This window comes from Diceros bicornis, chromosome 30, assembly GCF_020826845.1.
Source record: "Diceros bicornis minor isolate mBicDic1 chromosome 30, mDicBic1.mat.cur, whole genome shotgun sequence".
NCBI classification, from domain to species: domain Eukaryota; kingdom Metazoa; phylum Chordata; class Mammalia; order Perissodactyla; family Rhinocerotidae; genus Diceros; species Diceros bicornis.
The window spans coordinates 14823225-14847078 of NC_080769.1; the positions used below are offsets into that span (position 1 = coordinate 14823225).

At 42.2% G+C, this 23854-nt stretch overlaps 1 protein-coding gene and 1 pseudogene across 5 annotated transcripts in view; one reads left to right on the forward strand and one right to left on the reverse strand.

The window, feature by feature from the left end:
- The window catches only part of LOC131394240 (adhesion G protein-coupled receptor E1-like), a 737363-nt pseudogene that overhangs the window by 637444 nt on the left and 76065 nt on the right, over window positions 1-23854 (forward strand).
- Window positions 1-23854, reverse strand: part of LOC131394485 (zinc finger protein 558) — a 141499-nt gene that overhangs the window by 6701 nt on the left and 110944 nt on the right. For 2 of the 5 annotated variants that reach the window (XM_058525858.1, XM_058525853.1), the window contains exons 2-5: window positions 16143-16234; window positions 10199-10317; window positions 9457-9545; window positions 8686-8812 (exon numbers count right to left, since the gene is read on the reverse strand). In XM_058525858.1, the coding sequence (XP_058381841.1) occupies window positions 8686-8812; window positions 9457-9545; window positions 10199-10229 (247 nt within the window). In that variant the 5' untranslated portion in view covers window positions 10230-10317; window positions 16143-16234. The other 3 variants (XM_058525855.1, XM_058525854.1, XM_058525856.1) reach the window with 3 other exon arrangements.

The following is a 23854-nucleotide window of genomic DNA, read 5'->3' on the forward strand; positions in this document are numbered from 1 at the left end:
ATGACAGAGATTTCAAAATAGCTATCATAAAAACACTCAACCAAATACGAGACAACACAGACAAACAATTCAATGAGATTAGGAGTTTCTTCACAAAAGAGATTGAAATCATAAAGAAAAACCAATCAGTGCTGATGGAGATGAAGAACACAATGGAGGAGATAAAGGAGAATCTGGAATCTTTAAAGAACAGAGCTGACAATATGGAGGAAAGAATTAGTACTTTACAGGATAGGAATACAGATATACTCCAGATGGAAGAAGAGAGAGAACTAAGATTAAAAAGAAATGAAGAAAGACTCCGAGAAATATCTGACTCTATTAGAAAATGTAACATAAGAATTATAGGTATTCCTGAGGGAGAGGAGAGGGAAAGAGGAACAGAGAGCCTATACAAGGAAATAATAGCTGAAAATTTCCCAAATCTGGGGAAGGAGCAGGAAATACCAGTAAGCGAAGCCAACAGGACACCTATATATATTAACAGACAAAGGCCTTCACCACGACACCTAGTGGTAAGGCTAGCCAGGGTCAACGACAAAGAAACAATATTAAGGGCAGCTAGACAAAAACAAAAAATAACGTACAAAGGAACTCCCATCAGGCTCTCAGCGGATTTCTCAACAGAAACTTTTCAGGCTAGAAGAGACTGGAATGATATATTCAAAATACTAAAAGACAAAAACTTTCAGCCAAGAATACTCTATCCAGCAAAAATATCCTTCAAATATGATGGAGAAATAGTAACTCTCCCAGATAAACAAAAGCTAAGGGAGTTCGTGGCCACGAGACCCCCACTACAAGAAATACTCAAGAAGGCCCTCAGGCCTGAAAAAAAGAAGAGAAAGGGAACACAAAGCTTGGAGGAAGGAGAAAAGTAGGTAGACAAAATCAGAGAAATAGTAGATCTTTACCGGAATAGGTTAGCAACCACTTAAATAGTAAACTCAAAGATCAAAGGATGAAATTCACCAAAAATAAATTTAACCTCATCACTGTAAACACACAGCCACAACACAAGATAGAATAAGGTACAACAAGAGCAACTTAGAAGGGGAAGAGGAAAGTGACTGAAGTGACTTAGTATAAGGAAGTAGGAGGCTATCAGATAATGGACTATCTCATACCAAGATTTTTTGCCCAAACCTCAAGGTAACCACTAAACAAATAATCAAAGCAAAACCACATATAATAAACAAAGAGAAAACTAGAAGAGTCATAAGACAGAACAACCAAACTGAATTGGCAGTCCAAAACAAATGGGACAAGAAACAAAGGAAATGCAAAAGAACCAGAAAATAAGTGACAAAACAGCAACATTCAGCCCTCATATTTCAATAATTACCCTAAATGTAAATGGATTGAACTCTCCAATCAAAAGATACAGAGTGGCAGGATGGATTAAAAAGCAAGACCCAACAATATGCTGCCTTCAGGAAACACATCTTAGCACTAAAGACAAGCACAGGCTCAGAGTGAAAGGATGGAAGACAATACTCCAAGCTAATGGCAAACAAAAGAAAGCAGGTGTTGCCATACTCATATCAGACAAAGTAGACTTCAAGATAAAACAGGTTAAGAAAGACAAAGAAGGGAAATATATAATGATAAACGGGACACTCCATCAAGAAGACATATCACTTATAAATATATATGCACCCAACATAGGAGCACCAATGTACATAAAACAACTATTAACAAACCTAAAAGGAGAAATCAACAACACCACAATAATAGTAGGGGATCTTAACACCCCACTTACAGCAATGGATAGATCATCCAGACAAAAAGTTAATAAAGAAATATTAGACTTAAATGAAAAACTGGACGAGATGGACCTAGTAGACATATACAGAGCACTCCACCCAAAAACAGCTGACTACACATTCTTCTCAAGCGCGCATGGAACATTCTCTAGGATAGACCATATGTTGGGAAACAAAGCAAGCCTCAATAAATTTAAGAAGATTGAAATCATAACAAGCATCTTTTCAGACCATAAGGCTATGAAACTGGAAATGAACCAGGAAAAAAAAACTGGGAAAGTGACAAAAATGTGGAGATTAAACAACATGCTACTGAACAACCAATGGATCATTGATGAAATTAAAGGAGAAATCAAAAACTATCTGGAAACAAACGAAAATGATAACATGCCATATCAAACCATATGGGATGCAGCAAAAGCGGTCCTGAGAGGGAAACTCATAGCGATACAAGCCCACCTTAACAAACAAGAAAAAGCCCTAATAGGCAACCTTAAATTACACCTAACAGAACTAGAAAAAGAAGAACAAACAAAGCCCAAAGCCAGCAGAAGGAGAGAAATAATAAAAATCAGAGCAGAAATAAATGATATTGAGACCAAAAAAACAGTAGAAAGGATTAATGAAACAAAGAGTTGGTTCTTCGAGAAGATAAACAAAATAGACAAACTCTTAGCCAGGCTTACTAAGAAAAAAAGAGAAAAGGCTCAAGTAAATAAAATTAGAAATGAAAGAGGAGAAATTACAACGGATACCATGGAAATACAGAGGATTATAAGAGAATACTATGAGAAATTATATGCCAACAAATTGGACAATCTAGAAGAAATGGATAAATTCTTAGACTTATACAACCTCCCAAAATTGAACCAAGAAGAAATGGAGAATCTGAATAGACCAATAACAAGTAAAGAGATTGAAATAGTAATCAAAAACCTCCCAAAAAATAAAAGTCCAGGACCAGATGGCTTCTCCAGTGAATTTTACCAAACATTCAAAGAAGATTTAATACCCATCCTCCTCAAACTATTCCAAAAAATAGAGGAAGATGGAACACTTCCTGAATCATTCTATGAGGCCAACATCACCCTGATACCAAAACCAGACAAAGACAATACAAAGAAAGAAAATTACAGGCCAATATCGCTGATGAACATTGATGCAAAAATCCTCAACAAAATATTGGCAAACCAAATACAACAATATATTAAAAAGATCATACACCATGATCAAGTGGGATTTATACCAGAGACGCAGGGATGGTTCAACATCCGCAAATCAATCAACGTGATACATCACATCAACAAAACAAAGAATAAAAACCACATGATCGTCTCAATAGACGCAGAGAAGGCATTTGACAAGATACAACATCCATTTATGATAAAAACTCTCAATAAAATGGGAATAGAAGGAAAGTACCTCAACATAATAAAGGCCATATATGACAAACCCACAGCTAACATCATACTCGACGGGGAAAGACTGAAAGCCATTCCTCTGAGAACAGGAACGAGGCAGGGCTGCCCACTCTCACCACTCCTGTTCAACATACTACTGGAGGTTTTGGCCAGAGCAATTAGGCAAGAAAAAGGAATAAAGGAATCCAAATAGGTAATGAAGAAGTGAAACTCTCACTATTTGCAGATGACATGATTGTATATATAGAAAACCCTAAAGAATCTGTTGGAAAACTGTTAGAAACAATCAACAACTACAGCAAAGTTGCAGGGTACAAAATCAATCTACAAAAATCAGTTGCATTTCTATATGCTAATAATGAACTAACAGAAAGAGAGCTCAAAAAGATAATACCATTTACAATTGCATCAAAAAGAATAAAATACCTAGAAATAAATCTTACCAAGGAGGTGAAGGACCTATACAATGAGAACTACAAGACATTATTGAGGGAAATCCACGATGACATAAAGAAATGGAAAGATATCCCATGCACGTGGATTGGAAGAATAAACATAGTTAAAATGTCTATATTACCTAAAGTAATCTACAGATTCAATGCAATCCCAATCAGAATCCCAATGACATTCTTCACAGAAATAGAAAAAAGAATACTAAAATTTATATGGGGCAACAAAAGACCCCGAATAGCTAAAGAAATCCTAAAGAAAAAGAACAAAGCAGTAGGCATCACAATTCCCAACTTCAAAACATACTACAAAGCAATAGTAATCAAAGCAGCATGGTACTGGTACAAAAACAGACACACAGATCAATGGAACAGAATTGAAAGCCCAGAAATAAAACCACACATATACGGATAGCTAATTTTCGACAAAGGTGCTAAGAACATGCAATGGAGAAAGGAAAGTCTCCTCAATAAATGGTGTTGGGAAAACTGGACAGCCACATGCAAAAGAATGAAAGTGGACCATGTGCTATCGCCATTCACAAAAATTAACTCAAAATGGATCAAAGACCTGAAGGTGAGACCTGAAACTATAAAACTCATAGAAGAAAATATAGGCAACACACTATTTGACATTGGTTTTAAAGGAATCTTTTCGGATGACATGCCTACCCAGACTAGGGAAACTAAAGAAAAAATAAACAAGTGGGACTTTATCAGATTAAAGAGCTTTTATAAGACAAATGAAACCAGAATCAAGATGAACAAACAACCAACCAGCTGGGAGAGAATATTTGCAAAACATACATCTGACAAGGGGTTGATCTCCATAATATATAAAGAACTCACACAATTGAACAACAAAAAAACAAACAACCCGATCAAAAAATGGGCAGAGGAAATGAACAGACACTTCTCCAAGGAAGATATACAGATGGCCAATAGGCACATGAAAAGATGCTCAACATCACTAATCATCAGGGAAATGCAAATCAAAACAACACTAAGATACCACCTCACGCCCGTTAGAATGGCTATAATCACCAAGACAAAAAACAACAAATGTTGGAGAGGATGTGGAGAAACAGGAACCCTCATACACAGCTGGTGGGAATGCAAATTGGTGCAGCCTCTATGGAAAACGGTATGGAGATTCCTCAAAGAATTAAAAATAGAGATGCCCTATGATCCAGCCATCCCACTACTGGGAATCTATCCAACGCACCTGAAATCAACAATCTAAAGAGGCTTATGCACCCCTATGTTCATTGCAGCATTATTCACCATAGCCAAGAAGTGGAAGCAACCTAAGTGTCCCTCGACTGACGATTGGATTAAGAAATTGTGGTATATATATACAATGGAATACTACTCGGCCATAAAAAAAGACAAAATCGTCCCATTTGCAACAACATGGATGGGCCTGGAGCGTATTATGTTAAGTGAAATAAGCCAGAAAGAGAAAGACAAACACTGTATGATCTCACTCATATGTGGAATATAAACCAACACATGGACAGAGAAAACTGGACTGTGGTTACCAGGGCAGTGGGGTGGGGGGTGGGCACAAGGGGTGAAGGGAGTCATATATGTGGTGATAGACAAACAAAAATGTACAACCCAAAATTTCACAATGTTAGAAACCATTAAAACATCAATAAAAAGAAAAAATATGCGCAGAGCCTAAAAGACCCATGGGATACCATCCAACATACCAACATACACATTATGGGATCTCCTTAGGTAGAGAAGAGAATGAGGCAGAAAGAATATCTGAAGAAATAATGGCTAAAAACTTCCTAAAATTTGATGAAAGATACAAATGTACACAACCAAGAAGCTTAACAAACCCCAAATAGGTTAAAGTGAAAGAGACAGAGATCACTAGGTCATCTACCCTAGAAGAAATGCTGATGGGAGACGCCCAGGCTGAAATGAAAAGGACAATGGATATTCCTCAAACCTGTACAAAGAAATAAAGAATAGTGATACAGGAAAATACATAGGTGAATATAAACGTCTATAACAATCAGTTATTTATTTTTGGCTTGTAACTCCTGTATTTTTTATATATGATTTAAAAGATAAATGCCTAAACCAATAATTATAAATCTATGTTAATGGGCACATAATGTATAAAGATGTAATTTGTGACAAAGCAATACAAAGCAGGGGGGGTGCACCTATATAGGAGCAAAATTTTTGTATAATATTGAAACAAAGTTGATATTAAATCAAAATAGGTTGGTACAAATTAAAACGTTAATTGTAATCCCCAGGATAACTACTAAAAAAAAATTACTAAAAAGCAAAAAGAAATGAGAAGTGAATCAAAATAGTCCACTAGAAAATATCTAATACAAAAGTCAATAATAATGGAGGAACTAATGAACAAAATTGATATGACATGTAAAAAACAAATAAAAAATGGCACGAGTTATGTCTTTCTTTATCAGAAATTACCTTACATGCAAATGGATGAATCTGTCCAATTAAATGGCAGATTTTGGCAGAATGGATTAAAAAATAATCTAATTATATACTATCTGTAAGAGACTCACTTTACACTTAAAGATGCTAATAGATTGAACGTCAACAGATGGAAAAAGATATTCCATGAGAATAGCAGCCAAAAGAGAGATAGTCTAGCTATACTCATTTCAGGCAAAAAAGACTTTAAGACAAAAATTGTTACAAGACACAAAGAAAGATATTTAATAAAAAAGTCAATTCATCAAGAAGATATAACAATTATAGATATATATGTACCTAACAACACAGCTCTAAAATATATAAATTCAAAACTGACAGAATCGCAGGGAGAAATAGAGAGTTTTACCATAACAGCTGCAAACTTCAACATCCTACTTTCAATAATGGGTAGAACAACTAGTCTGAAAATCAACAAGGAAACAAAGGACTTAAACAATCCTATAAACTAACTAGACCTAACAGACATATAAAATATTCCACCAACAACAGAATACACATTCATTTCAAGCGCACATGGAACATGCTCCAGAATATACCATTTGCGAGGCCACAAAACAAATCGGAACAAATTGAAAAACAATGAAATCATACAAAGTATCTTCTCTGATCACAACAGAATCAAATTAACAATGAGTAACAGAAAGATATGTTATTGGAAAACTTAATATTGTTAAGGTGACAATACTAACCAAAGCCATCCACAGATTCAATACAATCACTATCAAAATTCCAACAGCTATTTTTGCAGAAATGGACAAGTTGACCCTAAAATTCATACGGAATTGCAAGGGATCCTGAATAGAAAAAATAGTCTCGAAAAAGAATAACAAAATAGGACTCACACTTACTAATATCAAAAGTTACTATAAAGCCACGGTAATGAAGACAGTGTGGTGCTGGCACATGGATAGGCAAACAGATCAATGGAACAGAACTGGGTGTACATAAACTCACACATCTACGGTCAAATAATTTTCAACAAGGGTGTCAAAACAATTCAATGCAGAAAGAACAGTCTCTTCTACAAAGGTGCTGGGACACGAGGATATAAACATGCCAAAGACTGATGTTGATACTTTCTCTAAACCATATAAAAAATTAACTCAAAATGGATCCAAGACCTAACTGAAGAGCTAAAACTAGGAAATTCTTAGAAGAAAACAGAGGGGTAAATCTTCATGACCTTGGATTTGGCAATAGTTTCTTAGGTATAACACCAAACGCACAAGCAAAAAAAGGCAAATAGATAAATTATAACTTTTTTTATATCAAAGGACACTATCAGGAAAATGAAAAGACATCATAGAATGGGAGAAATTATTTGCAAATCATATTTTGGATAAGGGTCTAATATTCATAATATATAATGAACTTTTTCAATCCAAGAACAAAAAGATAAACCACTGAATAAAAACATGGGCAAAGGACTTGAACAGACATTTCTCCAAAGAAGATATACAAATAGCCAACAAGTACATGAAGAGATGCTCAACGTAATTAGTCACGAGGGAAATGTAAATCAAAACGACGAGATATCACTTCATATCCATGAGGAGGGCTACAATCAAAAATCAAAACGTTGGGCTGGCCTGGTGGCACAGCCGTTAAGTGCGCGTGCTCCGCTGCGGTGGCCCCAGGGTTCACAGGTTCGGATCTCGGGCGCGCACTGACGCACCACTTGTTAAGCCATGCTGTGGCGGTGTCCCATATAAAGCAGAGGAAGGTGGGCACAGATGTTAGCCCAGGGCCAATCTTCCTCAAGAAAGAAAAAAAAGGGGCAGGGGGGGATTGGCATCAGATGTTAGTTCAGGGTTAGTCCTCCTCACAAAAAAAAAAAAAAAAATCGAAATGTTGGGGAAGATGTGGAGAAATTGGAACCCTCATGCGTTGGTGCAGCTGCTGTGGACAACACTTTGGCAGTTCCTCAAAAAGCTAAACATGGTAATATGCCCGGCATTTCACTCCTAGATATATACCCAAGAGAACTGCAGACAGGTTTAAACAAAAACTTGTAAACAAATATTCACAGAGGCATTATTTATAATAGCCAGTAACTGGAAACCACCCAAATGTTAATCAACCAGTGAATGGATAAACAAAATGTGGAATGTGCATATAATGGAATACTACTCAGTCCTAAAAAGGAATAAAGAACTGAAACATACTACAACATAGCTAAACCTTTAAAACATTATGTTGCTGGAAAGAAACCGGACACAAAGAATCACATATATTATGATTTTAATGATATAAAATGTTCTGTACAGGCAAATCCACAGAGACAGAAAGCACATTAGTGGTCGCCAGCAGTGAGTGGGGAAGGTAACGGGTATTGGTCACTTAATGGGTATGGGTTTCTTTTAGGGGTGATGACAATGTTCTGAAATTAGATAGTGTTGATCGTTGCACAACACTGTGAATCTATCAAAAGCCACTGAATTGTATACTCTAAAATGGTTAAAATGGTGGATTTTCTGTTCCGTGAATGTTACATGAACTAAAAAAAGCCTTGTTACCTGAGTCAATAAATAAATGTAGGAATGATGTCAGGCTTACCAAGAGATGCGAGGTTCCTGCAGTTCTCCAGCATCACATCCCTGTACAGTGTTCTCTGAGAAGCGTCCAGCAATGCCCACTCTTCTGGGGTGAACTCCACGGCCACATCCTCAAAGGTCACCAAGTCCTAAACCACCACAAACATCATGCCTTAGCGAAGGACCATCCTCACCAATGCTGACAGGAAAAGGGCCGAGGATGACAGAACTAGGGAGAAGAGACCCAAAGCACAGGGTGTCCACACAGATGCTGAGCTCTGCTCTCCTTTGCTTCCAGGCTCAGCCCTCAATGCTCATCTCCTGTCTACTTACTTCCACCCACTCCCAAGGTTAAATGCACCTCCAACACATAGGTGATACTTTTCCCATGAGACTGTGAAATCCTGCAATCTAACATCCCTCAATCTCCAAGGTTGAGCACAGGCCTGGGACACTGCAGAAATCAGACAAATATGGTAAATGTATGAAGGATTCTCAATGGCCATCATCAATTGCTTGAATTTAGGACACAGTCATGTCTTCCCTTTGCTTCCCCTTAAAACTCTCAGCAGAACATGATGTAGACAGTGACCCTGGAGGAAGCTTTGCAATGTAGTAAATGAAGACATCTAGTGACATTGTTGGGGTAGCCCCACACCCTCCATCAGATGCCCGGAGATCCTGGGATGCCTGAGGACCTGGTTTGGCTGTGAGGCTCCAGGTCATTGAAAGAAAACAAAATCAACGTTTGGTCAAAGGAACACTGATTTGGAGAAAGGAATATCTGACTCACCGGTAACCAGCTTGTCAGGAAGCCCTGAATGAACCCTTCCTCCTCTGTGCATCCTCTTTGAGGAGAGGCTGGGTACACGGGAGACTGAGCTGGAGAAGAAGGAAGGAGTCACAAGAATCCAGGATTGCTCTATGTTCTAGCACTCACAAATCTGGAGGCTTCCCCATCTACCTGTGGTTGAACATCCCCTAACACACACACAGCACAAATCTGGAGGCTTCTCCATCTACCTGTGTTTAAACACCCCCAACACACACACACACACACACACACACACGCACGCACAAATCTGGAGGCTTCTCCATCTACCTGTTTTGAACACCCCCCAACACACACACACACACACACACACACACACACACACACACACACACAGCTTTCACCCAGAGCATAGCCCTGTCTCACTCAGGCCAGAAAATAGGACCAACGGTCTTACTGCACTTGAGGAACAGATTATTTCCATTTCACAGACAAGGAAATTAAAATTCTGAGGGACAGCACTGTTATTTCATCAAGTTTATGAAGGAATTAGAAGTAAAATCCAAAACTCCCGCACACTCACCACACAGGTGACATCTCCAAAGACACTCAAACCACCAAAGTTCCAAATCCCCAAAACTGCCCAATCAGATACCTGTGACCTCCATGTCTCACTCCCACCTCCCCTGCTCAGCCCCCTCCCCTGTGGTGCAGGGGCCTTCATCACCTGGACTCTGAGGGCTGTAAGGACCCAAGAACTTACCACAAGTGGGGGACAGAACCATGGCCGCCATCCTGTGATTCAGTAAATCTTCCTGAACAACAGGGCAGTGGAGAACCAGGATGTTCCTCCTAACCCCACAGAGCACTCAGGACAGGGCTCTGGAATAAACAGGAAAATATCAAGTATTCACAGCCTCTCTCCCTCTCTAGGTTACTGAGGATGAATCTGTCTTAGCCCGTCCATCATGTCCTCCTTCAAACATAATATATTTGATACTGGGCCTCTATTTTGCTTAGCAGGTGATGAACTCAGGGCTAGTTGATGGCAAAACTTTTCTTCTTCTGCACCCAATGGTATGACCAATACATTACTGCTCCCCCCATTTTAAGTCCTTGGCTTCGCTGAGTCTCAGGGCACATTCTTCCCATCTGCGTGGTTGTCACAATCACAGTCCCAGCTACAACTCCTGTTCACGGAGACTTTGGCACCTGACTCCCATTATTCTCTCAACCTCCAGTCCCATCTCACTTGGATGATGTCAGAATCCATGAAGATGACTCTCACAGTATTAGGATTTGTCTCCACTCCACTTTGGGCACACATTTCCATGGGCACCACCCTAGGCTTTGTCATCACCTAACACTGCTCCACCATCTAGAACAATAGTTCAGAAATTTCTCTCTCTGAATACAACTTGCTAACCTTCTACCTTGTTCACTCATCTTTTTTCTGTTACTACATGTCTTCTTCTGCCACACAAAGGCTTCAGTCCACCTTCTCTCTCTTCTCGTTTCATACTTACTCAGTTCTGAATGCAATATCCTTCCTTTCAACAAATTTTCTTATCCCTACCCCCTACCTTCACTCTGGCCTAGCAGAACTCCAACCAGGCATGATTCCAATCCTCTGCCTGCTCCATGGCAACATCTGGGCAGACCAGCCCGCACAAGAGCTGTCATGTTGCCACCTCTAAAAAACCATGGTCTCCAACAGGCAAAGGGTCCTCGACCCTGCAGGACAATCCTACAAGGCCATGGAGCTCCCGACTCATCAAACATTCTCTGATGTCTCTAAATCTCACATTCTCACCTTTTCCCCTATGGTAACCAGCTTCCTAAATAGCCCTCAATGATCCGAGCCTCCTGGTGTCCACACCTTTGTGAGTCCCCCACCCCCCCGCCAAATTAGGGCTGGTTTGTGTGATCAACAAACTACAGCAGAGGTGACAGTGAGTGACTTCCAGGCTAGGTCCTAGAAGGCACTGTAGCTTCTGCTGGTTCTGCTGGACTGCTTGCTCTAGGGACCGCCAGTGGCCATGTTTCGAGGACACTCAAGCAGCCCTGTGGAGAGATCTACATGGAAGGGAACTGAGGCCTCCCTCCAACAGCCAGCACCAACTTGACAGCATGTGAGTGAACCACCTTAGAGGTGAGTCCTTCAGCACCAGTCAAGCCTTCAGATGACTGCAGTCCCAGCTCATATCCTCCTGCAACCCCATCAAAGTCCTGAGCCAGAACCTTCCAGTTAAGCTGCTCCTGAATTCCAGAACCACAAAAACCGTGAGATGACACATGGTTATTGTTGTTTTAAGTCACTAAGGTTTGGGATAACTTGTTATGCAGCAATAGATAATGAATACACCCTTACTTTCAGCAGATGGTCCTGCATCCTACTTCTCAAAGCAATCATCCTGAGAAGGAATCCACCTTCCTGAAAAGTCTTGTCACCAAAACGACAACCTGCACCATGGTTTCCTCCCTCTCCTGTTACAAACCGGGAGCTGTCTCTGTAAGACAACACTCTGTAGCTCTGTTCTGTGCTCCATCCCACGTGCTTTTTTAGGAGCTGTATACTATCGATGATCTCTTATCTACCCTTCCCCTTCTGGCTCTCCCACTCTACTGGACTCTTCAACCCACCACTTCAACCCGATGTAGTATTTGTAGCAGGGAAATAAATCTATCCTAAGAGCACAGCTTTCTTTCCAGTTACTGCCCAGTTTCTCTGCCTCATCACGGCCAAAGTGTTTTTGGTTTCCACCACTGCCATTTCAAGGACAATACTCTTGGTAGAATCACCAATGATCTTATACATAGAACAGAGATGTAGAATGCAACTACACTGACACCATTTCTTATCTATCAGATCAACAAAGACATGGTGGGCCGCATCTTTTATTAGCCAGGCTGTACGGAAAGGCATTCTCATACACTGCTGGGGTACAACTCCTATGGAAGGAAATATGTCAATGTTAAGAGAAATGGAAAAACATTTACCCTGTCCCTGTCAACTGCACTACCAGGAATCTATCTGAGAGACACACAAATACTAAAGAACATGAGTGAGATTACTCCCTGTAGCCTTATTTATAGCATTGAAGGATTGGAAACAACACAAATGACCATCAACAGGGAATTGGAATCAATAAACATCAACAGGAATCAATAAACTACGGGATATCCACATAATGAAGAAACATGCAGCCAAAAAAGGAAAGAGAAGATCTGTAGGTATTGACAGAGATTCTTATCTCCAATAAATTTAAGTGAAAAGAAATCAAGGTACAAAGCTGTGTCTATGGACTGATTCCTTCTTATAAGGAGAGGCCTCCTTTCCCTGGAGTCACAGATTAAAATGTCACTCTGTAAAGGGCCAGCCTCGTGGTGTAGTGGTTAAGTTCATGCACTCTGCTTTGGCGGCCCGGGGTTTGCGGGTTCAGATTGCAGGTGTGGACCTACACACTGCTCATCAAGCCACGCTGTGTCAACATCCACGTACTAAATAGAGGAAGATTGGCAACAGATGTTAGCTCAGGGCCAACCTTCCTTACACACACACAACAAATGTAACTACACAAAAGTGGCTTCTTGAAGTCTCTCTGCATGTCCTCCCTGCAACCCAAAGATAAAGGCAATAAAAGGTGTGAGTGGGGCCGGGAAGGGAACATTGGACACTAAGAGTGAGTTGGGCCAGGTGGAAACAAAGAGCTGCAGGGAGTCTTTGACTCCTGGGCCTGTGAGGTAGACACATTAATGCCCCCGCCCCAAAGATGGCCATGTTCCATTCCCAGAACTTGTGAATATGTGACCTTACAAGGCAAAAGGGATTTTGCAGATGTGATTAAGGTAAGGATCTTGAGATGGGAGATGATCCTGGATTATCCAGGTGGCCCAATGTCATCACAAAGGTCCTTATAAGAGGAAGGCAGGAGGGCCAGAGTCAGAGAAGGAGATGTGCTGAGGGAAGCAGAGGTCAGAGAGAAAGAGACAGAAATCTGAAGATGCCACACTGCTGGCTTTGGAGATGGAAGAAGGACTCACAAACCAAGGAATGCAGGTGGCCTCTACAAAATGGAAAAGGAGAGGAAACACATTCTCCCCGAGACCCTCCAGAAAGAATGCAGCCCTGCGGACCTATTTAGGATTTCTGACCTTCAGAACTGCAGAATAAATTTGTGTTGCTCTAAGCCACTAAGTTTGTGGTAATTTGTGTGAGCAGCCACAGGAAACTAACACTCTCTCTCACATCAAACCCTCCCTTTGCCATGGTGGGAGTCCAGTGGACACAGACACCTGCTGTAGAACTGCCCTCCCCTCTGCAGGGGGAGGAGGTCTCCTTCCTCCCACTAGGGACCCAATCTGCAGTTAGGAACACTTATAGTTACTGAGTCAAGAGAGAGGAGGGCTGGGATCCAGCCAGCTCACTGCGCCCCCAGGAAGAGAGCAGGCGGAGAAGGTGCCTGGGACACTTTCAGGCCCTGAGCGCCCATTCAAGGGCTGTTGGGAGCTGAACTCTCATAGAAGGGCAGGAGGGGTCTCTGTTCGGTTTAGAGAGTAGTGACTCCTGCCCCCCTGGATATGTCAGAGTCGGAAGAGGGTCACAGAGGATGCGCCACTCTAAACCAGTGTTGCCCAATAGAACTTACAGTGATGATAGAAATGTTGTGTACTTGTGTTCTGTCCAATACGATACTCACTAGTCACATGCAGCTACTGAGCACTTGAAATGTGGCTAATGTGACTGAGGAAACAAATTTCTAATTATATTTTTCATTGGTTCAACTGAAATAGCTACAAGTGGCTACCGGCTACCATAGTAGACAGGGCAGCCCTAGACATACTCAGGCCTGACCTTCTAGGATGTGGAGGGGGGCCTGTGAGTGGCAAAGTGGGGTGAACACACAGACCTGGGTGAGGGGGCACCTGCAGGTCTGCACGGACAGCAGCTAGGAGCAGGAGCACAGTTAGCGCCCTGTGCCATCTGACAAATGCAGGCAAGAAAGTACTGTTACATTCTCTCAGCTCTAAACTCCAAGTCTTTTCTGTCTATTTCTTTCCTACTCCACAGCCATCATCCAGGCCTAGGGAACAATCATCTTATTCCTAACATTCTTCCCAACACCTCCTATCTGCCTCTTAAGTCTTTATTCTTAACCCTCAAGTCCATTTTAACCCACGTGCTTTGACTAAATGGCAATCACATCACCCATCTGCTCGCATCTCTCCAGTGTCTTCCCACTGATCTTAGAACAGAGTCCAAAGTCACACCTGATCTGGTCCAGCCTGTCCCCCTCGCCGGCGTGGCTCACACCTCTCCTCTCCCCACTGTGTTGACTCGGCTCAGCCATCCCTCTTCTCAGTTCATGGACACACCAGGCTCTCTGCTTCAGGGGTGTCCTCATGCGGGTCCCTCTGCCTGAAAAGCTCTCTTGAACACACTCCCACACCCTCACTCCAGTCTAACCCTCCAACTAGCTAAATCCAGTCCCAACTCTAGCTCTCAAGCTAAATATCAGTCCTTCTCAAGAGGGCTTCCCTCCCCCCTCAGGTTAAGTCCCCTTGTGCCAAACTCCCACATCACTCTCATCATTAACTTTTCAAAATCCAAATTCCCGAATACAATATAAACTCCATGGAGGCACAACAAGGTCTGTTTGGTTCTCCAGGTCCCCATGCATGTGGCCCAGGGCCTGGCTCATGAGATGAGCAACCATCCTGGTTTGTCTAGGACTGTCCTGGTTTGAACACTAAATGTCCTGTGTCCTGGAAAACTCCTCCATCCTGAATAAACGAGGATGGTGGGTCACTATAAATTCTGCAATCAAAGAATATCTATTGCACAACAAGCACACATTCCCCTCAAGAACGTCCCAGGAAAGCTAGAATGAAAAAGGCGCACACACATATAACACAATTAGTAGAAGCCAACAACTAAATACAAAATTACTTAACAAGATTCTCTGCAACGTGAATCATCAGACTGTTATTTCAGAAAAGATTCAAGAAACAAAGTTAATTCCCTTTAGAAGGCAAGGTGGAGAGGACAGTCTTTTGGAGACTAGTGTCCTGCCTTTCTATCTACAAGGTGTTGCTTAATATTCCTCCAATGATTTGAAATCTCATAAAGAAAAAAAAAATTGCTCAAAATACATCTGGCTACTGGCCAGTTCAAATGTAAATTTCTGTTACTAATATAAACAAGTTCAAATCATCTTTTTCCCCGGGTGCCCCCATATTTTGAATCTTTGTGGAGAATTTATACGGCTTTAGAACATGGGCCTGAGGAATATTCCTGAGTAATTCTGCTAATATTTAATGGGATGTTTTGTAATACTACATATACAGGCAAAGCATTTATATATTTACATTATATATAAAAGCCTGACATATCGAGTATTATGAAATGCAAGTAAATCTATATTTCTCTACTGTTACACATATTCACAGTTATTTACATATGTTTGTTTAACATATTATTTGCACATAGTTGTATTCACTGAGTTATTTACAAACGCAGAACCACACATACCTTACTCTCTTTCCCTTGAATTTAATCCATCGAACATCAACAATTTTTCCCAAGATACCCTCTCTCTCAGTGACTCCTTGTGGTGACAACCTGAGCCCAGGAAAGCCCACCAGCAGGTCTTCTGCACACTGGAGGCTGCTGGAACCTGTTGGTACCAGGTCCACACGGTACTCACCTGGTCACACAGAAATCCACGGATCAGCAAGGACAGGTGGACCCTGAGCCTGGTTTCACCTCAAACTTGAGCTCCATGGATGCTTTTCTTGGCTGAGGGGGGAAAAAAAGCACAAAGATTGCTTTTGAGTCCTTTTAAAGGGAGTAATACAGCAGATGGATGGAAAGGCCACTCCATTCACTTTTCTGTTTTGTATTTACTTATTTAACTGTAACTGTTGTCTGTGACTGGATTTTCCCGATTCCTATCCAGCCACCTGCTCCCCAAGATGGGAGAAGCAGCTTCGTGCTGTCTGCACTTGAGTCGCTCAACTCATTTGGCTGGATAGAGACTTTTTGGTGACTCCAGACCCTTTAAACAAGCTTGTCATTTAGGGCCCCTGTAAGTGACTCCCTGACTAAACAATTCCCACACTTCATTCAGGGCTGGGGAGATTTTCAGGCCCTGGAGCAGGTTTCCCAACCTCGGCACCACTGACATTTGGGGCCGGATGATTCTCTGTCGGGCCGTCCTGGGCCCTAGAGGACGCTGAGCAGCATCCCTGCCTCCCCCCCTAGATGCCAGGAGCGCCCCCATTAGTAACAACCCAAACACCGCCTCCAGACGCGGATAAGCCCCCTGGGGACAAAATCACACGGAGGACGGTGACGGGGACTCTGAGGAGGGGCCGGCGGCGCCCGGAGCCGGGAGGAACAGCAGCCTCGGGCGCCCTGAGCGAACAGCCCGGGGTACACGGGGCTCCGGGGGGACGGAGGGACGCCTGGCCGTGACGAGGCTGCCCGCGGCCCAAGCCCCTCCCTGGAACCAGACCGGAGCCGGGACGCCCGCCGCTCACCGAGCCCCGCCCCTGAGGCCGAACGGCGACGGAAATCCCGTCCGCGCCGAGAAGACAGGACTCACCACGCAGACCCACCCGGCTGTTTCACGGCGCCGCCCGCGCTTCCGCTTCCGGTCTCGGGCGGGACGCTCTCCATTTGTTTCCGGTCTTGGGCGGGCCTTCCCCGGAGAGCGGGAAGTTTGGGGGCTCCGGGTTGAGGCGGCGGGCGGGGTGGGGCCGCGCACCCCAGCCTCAAGGGAGGTGTCTAGTTTATAGAGTGAGTACGAGGCTGGGCTGCGGGCTGGGTCAGCACTAGGGACGGGACTCGTTCTAGGGGCGGGGCTGTGGGCGGGGACAAGGGTGTGAGTGACACCAGGCCTGGAGGGCGGGGCGGTGGCCAGAGATCAGTTCTGGGGGCAGGGCTGTGGGCGGGGATTAGGTCTGGCCGTGAGGCAGTGGTTGTTACCAGGTCTGGGGGCGGGGCTAGAGTCGGAGGGCGAGACGGTGGGCGGAGACCAATTCTAGTGGCGGGAGAAGGCGGGAGCGGTGCTGCAATAGGTTACGCAGGCTTTACAGTGGGAGGAAATCAGCTCCAGCCCCTGGCCTGGAGTCGGGGGCTTTCTGTGGATCCCTAGACTGTACCCGGTAGCAGGATACTTAACAACTTTTATTCAGTCCGTTCTCCAATCACACCGTCTCACACAGCCCACTAGAACTACATGCCCATATTTAGCATTTTCAATATTTGGTGCGTGTGTACTATTATTAATTTTTTTAAAAATTGGATCATATATTCACATTTCTCTACAACTTGGTGCCCCAAGCCAGTAGATAAGGATCTAACGCTATTTTAATTAAGTAATTTTGGGGGTGAAGTGACTACATCATAGACGCACATATAGGAAAACTTCAAGGGGTAAGACAAAGTCAGTAAAATGTTCTCAGTCCCACTACTGTCTCCCTGTCCTTTTGTCCAGAGATAAACATCCTTTTCTCCTCTATCCTTCCAGATAGGGTGTGTATGTGTATGCGTGTGTATATGTTCAAGCCCTAGAGGGGTGTCCCCAAGCAAAACCTGCAGCTGATAAATTGTCTCATGTGTCTGAAGTTACTGAAAACTGATTTAAATTTCTGGTGGAGATGGGTGAACCAGTGATGATTTGATAGGAAGAAAACAAAGAAACAACGGATTTTACCACTTAAAAGGTCAAAAGAAAAAGTGAGAAAGAAAATGTATTCATAGTATCCTATGTGGCCATCTCTGATTAGATTCATATGTCATAAAATGGTAAACATTTATGTAATAAAACAATAGACATTGAATTTTGATTTATCCTAATTCATTAAATAATTATGTTGGGTGAGGGGGATTATGTTTTAATGTATGTAAGAGAACTTCATGCTAATTTTTTCAGAAAAGATTAGAAAAAGTCAAAAGCTGCATAAGGAGCTAACATAGAAACAGATCATTTCAAACAGAAAAATAAAGAAGTTGTTTCTGAAAATCAGAGTAAAGAGTGGAGAAGGCAACTTTTCATCATAACGCTTAAAGTATTATTTGAGATATGTATTTATAGACACACACACACACTCAGAGGCCTGAATTTCTATTCCAAAGGGACATCAAACTACAAAAAATTGATAAAAGTGATTCACTTTGCAACAGTAGAATGTATTTTGAAAACTGCAGAGTTCAAGCATAAAAAAATCTGTAATCATCCTGGTGGAAAAATCAATGGGGCATCGCTTTCCAAACGATATGATGATGAGCATTTTACATACATTACTCTTGAGTATTTTCACAGCAACCCATAAGGAAGATGCTATTATCTCCATTTTACAGATGAGGAAATTGGTGACAGCATGTTGCTAAAATTTTCAAATTTCACAGAAGTTCTCAATAGATATTGTTTTGTTTTAAAATTATTTATTGAATTTTATTTTCATTAATATATGTGCCATTCTCATAAATAAGCAAAGAGTATATAAGAACAATTTAATAAAATTACAGTTTTCTTTTGATTTGGTTAAATATATCAAGCACTTTAATATTTTTCTGCCCTCTGCCTCACATCAAGGAAGATACTTCCTATCCTAAAGTTTTACTAGAAAACTCTACTAAATATTCAAGGATCCAAGAATTCTGTGTCTGGCCCGGTGGTGTAGTGGTTAAGTTCGCATGCTCCGCTTTGGCCGCCCAGGATTTGTGGGTTCCTCTGCCAGGTGCAAACCTACACACCATTCATCAAGACATGCTATAGTGGCGTCCCACATACAAAGTGGACAAAGATTGGCACAGATGTTAACTCAGTGACAATCTTCCTTGGGCAAAAAGAGGAAGATTGGCAACAGATGTTAGCTCAGGGCCAACCTTCCTCACCAAAAAAAAAAATGAGGGAACTCTCATATTATGCAAGCCTCCTGAAAACACACACACAAAGCCATTATAACAAAACATTCAAGGCAAAATTCTTAAATTTTTAATGTACTGATATCAATACAACACATAGGCAAGGTTCATCTGTAGAGTGACAAATACTTAAACTTTAGACATTTAGAAAGTTAATTTATCACATTAACTAATATACATAAGAAGAATTATTTTCAGACTCACTAAGTGCCAGGAAAACATTGGAGAAAATGCATTGCAGCATTATTCACAATAGCCAAGAGGTGGAAATGCCCTAAATGTGCATTGATGAAGGGGTAAAGAAAATGGGGTATATCCATACAATGGAATATTATTCAGCCTTAAAAAGGAAGGAAATCCTGTCATACGTTACAACACATATGAACATTGAGGGCATTATGCTAAGTGAAGTAAGCCAGACATAAAAGGACAGATATTGCATGATTCCACTGATAGGAGGTATCTAAAGTAGTTAGTCTCATAGAAGCAAAGTAGAATAGTGGTTATCAAGGGCTGGGGGTAGGAGGAGGTGAGGAGTTGTTTGGTGTGTGTAGAGATTCAATCGTGGAGGATGGAGGGCCTGAGGATCTGTTGCAGAACACTGCGCATGTGGTTGACAATATTGTAATGTACACTTGAAAATTGTTGGCAGGGTGAATTTTATGTTGTGTGGTTTTTTGCCACAATAAAAAAAAATTTGAGAAAATGTAATACTCGTTTGTAATATATAACTCACAGAATGAAAAGACCTTCCCTAATTTGGAAAACACTAAAAGAGCATTAAGCCCTGTATTAGTTTACCAGGGCTTCCATAACAAAGTACCACAGACTGGGTGGCTTAAACCACAGAAATTTTTTTTCTCACAGTTCTAGAGACTAGACATCTGAGATCAAAGTGTTGGCAGGGTTGGTTCCTTCTGAGAGTTAGGATGGAAGGATCTTGGCAAGGTTGGTTCCTTTTGAGAGTCAGGAAGGAAGGGTCTGTTCCAAGCCTCTCTTTCTGGCTTGTAAGTGGCCATGTTCTCCCTGTGTTGTCACATTGTCTTCTCTCTGTCCATGTTTGTGTCCAATTTTCCTCTTCTTAGAAGGACAGCAGTCATATTGGATTAGGGCTTGCCCTAATGACCCCATTTTAACTTAATTACCTCTATAAAGAACTTGTCTTCAAATGCAGTCATGTTCTAGGGTACTGAGGGTTAGGATTTCGACATTGAGCTTTTTGAGGGGGGCACATCTCAGTCTGTAACAATCATAAATGATTAAGGATTGGAAGAACTCCCAAGTTATATATATATAACAAGACAAGAATATCTGAGCATCATTAATATTCCTAATGACAAGATCATCTGCCTAGGAAATCTGAGAGGCTCTACTCACAATTCCATTTCTGCTCAGTAAGCTTATTATGGTGACTGTATAAAAGATCCATATGTAAGAAGCTTTTTATACCTGAGGATAATACATGTGCAAATATAACAGAAAAAAAGAATGCTTCATTAGGTCAATAAACATGTAAAACATGAAGCAAAAGCTTAACAAGAAATGTTCAAATCATCACAGAAAAAATAGAATAAGAAAACATAATAGATAAAAGAGGTCCTTTATTAGGTTAACAAAATATGAAAAATATGAAGCAAAAAAATTAATAAGAAACGTCCAAATCATAGAGAAAAAATTATAATGTGGCTCTTGGTTCTGGACAAGATGGTATAGACTCACTTTTCCTGTTTCTCCCTACTAAATACAATTAAAAACCTTGGAAATAATTCCACAGACAATTGTATGAAGACTGAGAGATAGAAAGAGGAAGGTGGACTCGCTAAGGACCTCAGCATTTGAGGAACAACACAGCTATGAGTTCCTTAGTCTTCCTTTGAATCTCCCATTTATCTCATTCTGATCACCAGAGAAACCTGCAACCTGTAATCACCAACAGACCCGAACAAATAGCAAACACCCCTAAGAAAAACCTGTTCTCTCCGGCCAAAGGGTCAGGATACAGGAAGCTCAGCAGGACAGAAACAATTTTGACAATACTCACTCTACCCCACCCGAACACCATGGATGAGCCCCTCCATGGTGTCAGTGGGACCTGAGTGGGAGTATAGATGCCAATGGAGAACTACAAGAAACCCATCCAGGCAGGACTACTTATGGCCCAGGCACTTCAAGAATGAAGGTTACGGACCCAAACAGGCAGAGAACCACGACCAGTTGAGGTGCTTGCTGAGGGCAAAGCGAATGTGAAATGGGTAATGAAAGAAGGTAGTTATAAATACCAGATATGAAAAGGTGACCAGCTGCAAAAACATGGATTTGATTGTTATATTTTTCTTATTCAGTAATGATTAAGTTTGAGTGTGTGTATTATATATATACACACACACACATATATGTATATATATGTTAAATTTTCATGAATGCAGAAAACATATTGTGGGATATATGACCCAGGCTGCAAACGTGGGCCTCTTCTGGGTGGCTGTCAATGCACTTTTGTTCAATGGAAGCCCAAAGATGCAAAAAGTTGTCAGTCCTCTTCCATGTGGTAGGCACAAGACTTAGTAAATATTCCTACATGGAGGGTCACCTTTCAGGAGCCTCAAAGTCCTGCAGGAGAAACCACTCGGACACCCAGGCCTTCCTCTGAACTCTAGACTAGCCCTAGGACCTGGCATTTCTCTTTCTCTTTGGAGGGAAAGTACAGGCTCACCAACCCTGCTTTAGCAAATCACTTTTCTGGACGGCTGTGCCCTGTCAGGAAGGGCTGAGGCTGTGGGAACCAGGATTTATACTCCGCTTCTGGCTGAACTGAAATGGCCTCCCTGGGTGACACTAGCAGGCTTCAGAAGGGAGGGGGAAGAAGTACCAAGGAATTCAAGACGATGGCCCTTGTCTTACAGGGTGTTTTCAGGGGATGATGTTCAAAAAGCCAGGTGGTAACCCTTCAGTTCTTAGTCATGGGTGGGTTCTTGGGGTGACCTCAGAGCAATGTCTGTTCAGCACCCACATGGGCAGCATTTCAGTATTTTGGTAAGGCTGTGTCTGTGCACTCCCGTGGATCATCAGTTTGGCATTTTTCCCCTGCTGGACCCCGCATCTCTGCCCCTCTCGTGCCTCATCTCTCAAAACTCCCAACAGGAAAGTTTCACATCCCTGTAACACAACTCCACATAACCACAGCACAGCCTAGGGAGAAGAACACAGCCATTTACGTGCTCTAGGAGCTCGGGCCCAGCTGCACCTTTGGAACAAGTTGGTAACAACATGAGTAAATGTGTAAACTAGCGATCCTCTGAGACCATGAACTTCAGAACCACATGGGCCCAGATGTCACCCTGAGCAGCAATGGACAGTGTGGGTCATTCACTGGCCAGGATTACGGTCCATTGTCTTGGCAAACCAGAGCTCACCCCTGATCCATTAGGCCCAGCCAGGGGGAAATGGCCACAATGTACCTGACAGAGAGGCTGGGGGCCTTCTAGGGAATTTCTGCCCTAAATGAATCATATAAGGAAGTGCAGGGATGCTGGAAATCCTAGTTCACAGGGAGCAGTGAGGTTTATGGAACAAAGTCCTGTTGTAGCTTTAAAAGCTGCATCGTGAATCTTTCCCTCTGGATATGAAACAAGCGGAAAAAGGACTTCCAAGGGCATGGGCCAGGATCCCAGGAGGATTCCGATATAGGCAAAGGGTGAACAGGGAGCCCTACAGGCGGCCTGAGGGGGATGTCCTGTGGGCCCTTAGTCCATCTGCACATGGTCTTCCTCTGGCCTTGTCCCTTCCACAGGCAAACTTTTGTCTTGTTACATTTTTCCTCATTTAGTGTTGATGCAAATCCGGAGACTGATTAGAAAACTGCAAGTTTCAATATTTGATCAAAAGAAATCTCAACAAGAGAAGCAGAAAACATTCCTTCTTCCTGGAAAGCTGTAGAAAGACAGCCGCTGTCCTAGGGAAGAACATGGTCCTGGCAAGTGCTATTTGAAAGACACCCATATTTCAGTGGTTGTTCCTCTGCCTGGGAAAGTGCCTTCAACCTCTAAATCCAGGGAGATATGAGGGGCTGTATCTGCTCCTGGCCCAGGTGAACCACACTGAAATGCACCTGTCCTCTGAGGAAGGGGGACTTGAGGGTGTCATTCAGTAGCCAGGGAGGAGACTGGCCCTCCTCCCTTCTCCCACATACAATAAGCTGTGACCATACACGAGTTCTTAATTCAAGGAGGAAAATGAGATTCTGTGTCTCATTTATATGAGCATAAGCAGTGAAAGAACCACACCACAACACCCAGGCTGTGACAGAAACAGGATATAACATAAGAGTCAAATCTACCATTTACTATTAAAGAAATAATATCGCTCCTCCCCAATGGGAAAATGGGCACTGCAGTGGAGATGTCAGGAATTTGGAGGGGGTCATGCCCTCCCTCTGGGGCTCTAGGGGAAACCGGGAAAGGTCATACATAGGATGTGCTACTTCAC